We start from the raw sequence: 7,003 nt of genomic DNA, 5'->3' as shown, positions 1-7,003 counted from the left end.
GCAGCAGCAGCAGCAGTTGTTGTTGTTGTATGCATGCCTTCAAGTCATTTCCATCCTATGGCAAGAAACTGGTGAGAGTTTTATTTCAGTTTGTCTCTGAACAGAATCTACCAAAATTCACAAAATTCTTCATAAATGTACGAGAAAGAATTTAAGAGTTAAAAAAATAATCAGAAGTTGGGAAACTCTAGAATGACAGATTTGTGTATTCAAGTCCAGAGCTCTGAGTCTTACCTAGATTTGAATTACTATCTATTCAACTACATTAGTGTAGAACTAGGGTGTCTACTTCCCCCCCGACACACTCTTCATCTTTAATATACCTACCATCTGGCAGGTAGGTGCAACATCGTACTCTGCATCTTGTTTCTATTGAATTTGGCCAGATCAGATGGGTGAAGAATTCATTTTAGTTTGGTTTTGAAATAATTTAGGAAAAATAAAAAATATCTTCAAATCTGGGAATGTTAAAATCTTGAGATTAAAATAAATCTGAGTGTGGGATAAAGCAAAACCAACCAATTTGTTAATTGCTTATTGCAGTTCTCACAAAGACATTCTTTCTGTGAAAAGTTAGGAATGAGAAGACTGGAACTAGCAGATGGGTTAACTTGTGGGGAAGCATACAGGTTATCCACAGGATGCAAAGACCAGGTGTTTTCTATGAGTTTAGTCAACCCATTGACATAGTTATGTCTTTATGACTTAGATATTACATTTAAAGACACATATTTCTCTCATAGATAAGATTTCATTTATAACGACAGCCCTATTTCAGTCATTTTATGTTCCTGTTCCAACAGCATGCGGCACTAGATCTGGCTATTCACCACGCATAGTTGGTGGAAATGCATCATTGCCCCAGCAGTGGCCATGGCAAGCCAGCCTTCAGTTTCAAGGATATCATTTGTGTGGGGGATCTGTCATCACCCCCTGGTGGATAGTCACAGCAGCTCACTGTGTCTATGAGTACGTATCCAATCTCATTTGCAATGTTTTTCAAAACTGGTTACATCAGCTCGAATGGCTTTGGCTCAGAGTGCACCCAGATGAACACTCTTGTCACAGTTTGTTTAGGATATTGTTGCTATAATAGAATATAGTCCAAGCCTACAAAGACTAAAATAATTATAGTGGGCAAAAATTAAGGGGCTCAAGCATGGCTTCCCAAGCTTCTACTCTCAAATTCTTCTACCAGCAAAGCCCCTCATCACTCTATAGTGCCTGTGGGAAGCAATTTTTCTTTTAACCCCATCTCTTTTAGACCAAGATGTGGCCTAAATCAAAACCAGAAATGAATGATAATGTGGTACTGGCAGCAAAGAGATAAAAGGAAAGGAAGATAAAGGAGAACTTTATTAAGCCATCTCTGCCTTTTCCTTTTCTTTTATCCTATTTCTGTTCCCTATATCATAGGTCCTAAAGACATCCCTAAATGTTCTTCACATCCTCAAGGACACCCTTGACTGAGTCCTTAAGTCTCTGGTCATGTGACAAAGGCTGCTGCCACACTGCCAAATCATTGCAGTTTGAAACCACTTTAACTGTAACTATCATGGCTCCATCCTATGGAATCCTGGGATTTGTAGTTTGTTGTGGCACCAGAGCTCATTCACAGAGAAGGTGAAATAGCTCACAAAACTACAAATTGCAGAATTCCATAGCACTAAGCCATGGCAGTTAAAGTGGTGTCAAACTGCATTAATTCTGCAGTGTAGATGCAGCCATAGGCACTGTTAATTTAAACCCGTTGCCTCTGGAACACACAGTTGCCAATTTTTGAATGAATGTAGATTGTTAAAATTTAACTGAAATGAATTTGAACTAATTTTTTTAAAGAAGTTGATCATTGTGGGGACTTAATTTAATTAATTAAAAGTTTGACAGATAATTTTAAATGTTGAACAACTACTAACTTTTCTTTATAATATCTTTGTTTCAGTTTGTCATTTCCTAGAGCTTGGAGTGTACATGTGGGTTTTGTAATACTGGAAGAAAAACCCATTAATCCATACTTAGTGGATAAAATAATATACCATAAAAATTATAGGCCTAAAACAATGAAGAATGATATAGCACTGATTAAGCTGGCCAATCCACTTGCACTAAATGGTAATTTTGAATCTCCCATCATTTCTTTCTTATTTCTTTTTGTTCTGTATTTTAACTTGGAATAAATGTTGCTGTTGTTAATAATTAAAGATCTAAATCTATGATGTATCTCAACCAAAACCATCCCTGCAGTGAACGACAGAAAAGGCTCATGAACTGTCAATGTGAACAAGCCCACACAGCAACTCTCTTTCTCTAGGTCTGTCATGTTTGTAGGACTCCAAAATGTGCATATTTGGTTTTTTTTTTTTTTGCGGGGGGAGGGGTCGGTCAGGAAAGGGGCTCATCTTGCCAACAGAATCATTGGTCTGTCATCTAAGGCTCTAGATGCTGATCCTGAAGTCAACCTGCCATCTATATGAATGGAAATAGGGGCAATCGGGGGTTAAAGATTCTGATATGGACAGTGAAGACTTATTTCCTAAATGAAAGATGGCCCAGTTGGTTGCTCATGAACCATATTTAGTTTTCAAAACAATTTTTATGTCCCTCATGAGACATGGACTTAAATGCTGACTTATAATTTTATATAAAAGGAAAAGGAAAGGAGACCCTCGTTGTCTGCTTACTTCTTCCCTGCGATAGCTTAAGGTTTCTTTTCTCTCTGGCGTTCCACTATTCATAGTTCCCCTAAAATCATCCTTTTAATATCACTGCTAATTTTGTTCTTTTTTGGTCAGTGCTGCTTGACCAACCTCTCTTGACCAACTTGAGCAATCTGTTATAATTATATAAACACAGTCCATCCTGACTTTGTTAAGTTTTCTTCAAAAAGCCCTCTGCTATCAATCTTGCACACTTAGTTCCCTCTGCCTTTGTCCTCACACATAGTTCTCATGTCAACTTAGGGGCCATTCAGACTACCTTTTACCCCGGTTCAGAAACTGGATTAAAAGCGGGAAGTTCATATTGGCGCCGGTTCTTTTACACTCAAATTTGAGCTTTGCACACCCATTCAGAGGCAAATCCGCCTTGACACGGGTCTTTTGAAAGCGGAGTTTTTACTCTAAAAACGGGTACCAGAAAATGTGAACTTGGCCCCGGTCATGTTTGGGTCAAGCTCAGGGAAGGGAGTTAGGTCAGAGGGAGGAACATGCCTCCCTCTTGCAGGCAGCTTTCTCTCTCCCTCTTTTTTTGTATTTTTATTCTTGACAGATTATGCACATGCTTTTTCTACAGGCTGATATATATTGAGAGAATGTGTGTGCTTGCTGCCGGCACAGCACTTCACTTTGCAAGTGGCTTTTTAAAAATTATTTTTGTGTGTGTAATATGCGAATGTTACAATGCGAATGTTACAAATTACCTTTCAATTTGGCAAATTGATATAATGTGTGAATGCTTTGCCTACATATGTCTATGTAATGGCATGGGGTGACAATCAGAGGCAAAGCAAAGGATGCAGAGCTGGCATTCGGAGGTGAAGTATTATTATTATTATTATTGTGACAGATTGTGTGAATGCTTTTTCTACAGGTTGATACATATGTGTCTGCTTGTGCTACATTTCCCTTTCGTTTGCTTGCTGCCGGCATGGCACTTCACTTTGCAAGTGGCCTTTTTTAAAAATTATTTGTGTGTGTGTGTGTGTGTGTGTGTATGTGTGACAGAATATGTGAATGTGTTTCCTTTTAAATTTGGCAAATTATGTGTGAATGCTTTTGCTATATATGTATTATGTGTATGTAAGTCATTCTGGGGTGGCAATCGGAGAGAAAGCAAAGAGGATGCAGAGATGGCATACTGAGGTTAGGTATTATTGTTGTTGTTGTTGTGATGGGAAGAGGATGGCATGGGGGGGGGGGGCAAGGGGGGCAGCGGGGGGGGAAAAGGAGGAAATCCTGGGCTGGAAGTGAAGGGGAAGCTAGAGGCTGGCATTCAGGGGGAAAGCTGTGGAAACGCATGACTTTGGGGGAGTCACACTCTCTCAGCCTCAGGGGAAAGGCAATGGCAAATCTCCTCGGAACCAATCTTGCCAAAAAAACCGCAGGATGGGATCGTTTTAAGGTTGCCATAATCTGTAATGACCCAAATACATACAACACACACACACACACACACCTGGGCGTTTTTAAATTTGACAAGTTGACAGAATATGCACACACTGCCACCAGTTTTTTTTTTAAAAAAAAAGGAGGGGGGAAGCACCCATTCGGTTGGCCAATGGCTGTAGGATATGTCACCTTTGACGAAAGAGGAAGTGAATTTGATTGACAACAAAGGAGGCTCCATTTTAAAGTGGTACTGCAAATGTGAACTTCAGAGGGGCAAACTGCCCTGATCAAGGTAAAGGGTAGTGGGGACTTCTTTCCGAGCAGATTCGATATGGGGGCAACCGGATCTGCCCAGTTCTATCCAGGGCAAATGAGCGAGTGGGAACGGGGCCTTAGGGGTCATTTACATTATGTTATAAACCGGTTTAAAAGTGGGTCATTCACACTTGCGCTGTTTTTTTCTGACCCAAATTCAAGGGGGGCCAGGGCAAATCCCCCTTAACCCAGTTTTTCCAAAAATGACAAAAGTGCAAGGGGGAAAATTCTATTAGTGGGGGTGGGTGTTAGGGGGTTGCCATCACCACCCTCCAAGGCTGACGGGGGAAATCACCCTAAGGCTAACCTATCCCAGGTTTTCTTGGGAAGGGATCCTCTGAGGGTCACACCATTGCAATCGTTTTGCCATGCCCTCCATTTTTCTTGAACATCCTACATTTTGTGGTGCCTTGTCTCCTTTTCAGCAGCTAGTCTGTCTTTCCTTCCTTCCTTCTGGCAGCGACAAAGAAGAAGTGGGAAAACGTTATGCTTACTTTTGTAAAGGAAAACTGCACTGGGGAGAAAACAGAGAAGGAGAATTGGCATTTGGGAAAGGAAAAAAAGAGAGGGAGAGATTGTTGTTGTTTCTTGTGTACCTTCACATTGTTTCTGACTTATATCTGACTTATAGCAACCCTAAGGATAACCTATCACAGGGTTTTCTAGTCATGTTTCTTCAGAGGGGGTTTGCCGTTGTCATCCTCTGATGCTGACAGAGTGTGACTAGCCTAAGGTCATCAACTAGGTTTATATGGCTGATCTCGGATTCAAACACTAGTCTCCAGATTCAGTCCAACATTCAAACCTTTGCACCACACTGGCTTGGAAAGATCCCTCCCTCTGTTTCCCCTCAGCATCCTGTCTCTACTCACAAATAAAGGCTGGGAAGCAAGGGGGGAAGGATCACTTTCTCTTTATTACCTAATTCACAGGATGTCATTTTTCTGGGATAATAATTCTTTAAACCCCTAATTTTCCCTATGTAATAAAGTCCTGTGACAACAGAAATGTTGTGACAGGTGCGCATCATTTGATTAACAGAACAACCAACCCTTCCCCCCCAAATGACTGAACGCAATCGATATGGAAGATCCATTTTGGATTGGTGCTTCAGTCACTGTGAACTTCAATAGGGTTAAATTGTGCCAGACAGATTTGATCAAGATAAACATAGTATGATCTTTGGTTCAGAATTGCCACATCGGATCCAATCAAATCTCCGCGCTACAAAAATATGAGTGTGAATGGGGTCTTACTCTACTTTCAGATTTCTCTGTATTAGTTCATCACTCATCTTGCACCATTCATCCAATCGCCTTTCTTGTTTCATATAGTTTCTCTAATTTCCAGAATTTTTTTCTGCTCTTCAATTTGTCCCTGTGTGGAATTCTATCCCAAGTCAAACTGATGTCCTTTCCTTCCTTCAAAGAAGCTAGAATGTAAACTCATGTGCAGCTGAATATTCTGAGCTGTCACAACCTGCTCAGGCAATTAATGTCAGAAACTTCACTGCCACAAGTTAAATTACAATATAGATGATATGAGTGAAGGAATGTCATACAGTTCTGCTGCTGAAGTCAAGTTAGTTTGGCCCAATGGGGAGGAAACTTGGGTACCATCTTTAAGCTGCTTGGGAGGAAGTGTTCTCTGAAGGAAATGTGCATTTGTATAATAAATATATGCAAAAATTAAGTTTTCCTTCATATGAATTATAAATGATAAAACTGCTAATCTGAAGAGCAGAGGTTTTTGTCTTTTAACACAGGTCTTATAGAGCCAATTTGTCTTCCTAATTTTGGAGAACATTTTCCAGAAGGGAAAATGTGTTGGATATCAGGATGGGGGACTACAGAAGAAGGAGGTATTTTACCATGTGAAACTAATATTGTCTCAGCTACAGTACCTGTAGATTTGCTGTATATGAACAACTTCACATTAAAAAAAACTTTTATAGAAAATTTCCAGATTGATCAGAAAACAGAAATTAAACTGCTGTTTGACGCTATTTCTTCATGTAAGAGCACACCCCTCAAATTGAGGGTGGTGGTGGGAAGTCTCAAAATAAGTATGGCCCCATTGATTTCAATTAGACTTAAGCCTAATTAACATTTTATGCATTTAAATATTTTCTGAAGACAGTCTGATGAGAACTGTGAACTTCTTCTTCATAAAAAAATTAAAAAGCATAAGATGAAACAAACGATTCAACCATCTCTATTAAATACATCACTGGTTGTGTAGCAGTAATTATAAGAATATAATAGGTTACAGGAAACTTCCTTAAGATGCAGTTTTTAACCATAGCTAATAGCTGTTTAAGACGTTGTACCATTTGTTGCCAGTGAAGTAGAAAATCTGTTCTTCTGTTCTGAAAACAGGGGACACGTCTGAGACCATGAATTATGCTGGGGTTCCTTTGATTTCAAACAAAGTGTGCAACCACAGAGAGGTCTATGGAGGAATTGTAGCTTCATCAATGCTCTGTGCAGGTTATTTAAAGGGAGGCATTGACTCCTGCCAGGTAGGGGCATTTCTTGATGGTAATTGTCTAAAATGTGTAATCAGCTAAGAGAAAATTAAGA

General features: G+C 39.8%; 1 protein-coding gene across 1 annotated transcript in view; it reads left to right on the top strand.

Annotated features, from left to right (window-relative positions):
• Positions 1-7,003, top strand: part of TMPRSS3 (transmembrane serine protease 3) — a 49,181-nt gene that overhangs the window by 35,749 nt on the left and 6,429 nt on the right. The window contains 4 exon segments of the mRNA XM_042458389.1: positions 804-969; positions 1,943-2,112; positions 6,187-6,282; positions 6,800-6,942. Of these exon segments, the coding sequence (XP_042314323.1) occupies positions 804-969; positions 1,943-2,112; positions 6,187-6,282; positions 6,800-6,942 (575 nt within the window).

This window comes from Sceloporus undulatus, chromosome 3 (assembly GCF_019175285.1).
Source record: "Sceloporus undulatus isolate JIND9_A2432 ecotype Alabama chromosome 3, SceUnd_v1.1, whole genome shotgun sequence".
Taxonomy (NCBI): domain Eukaryota; kingdom Metazoa; phylum Chordata; class Lepidosauria; order Squamata; family Phrynosomatidae; genus Sceloporus; species Sceloporus undulatus.
This window is presented reverse-complemented; position numbering and strand designations above follow the sequence as displayed.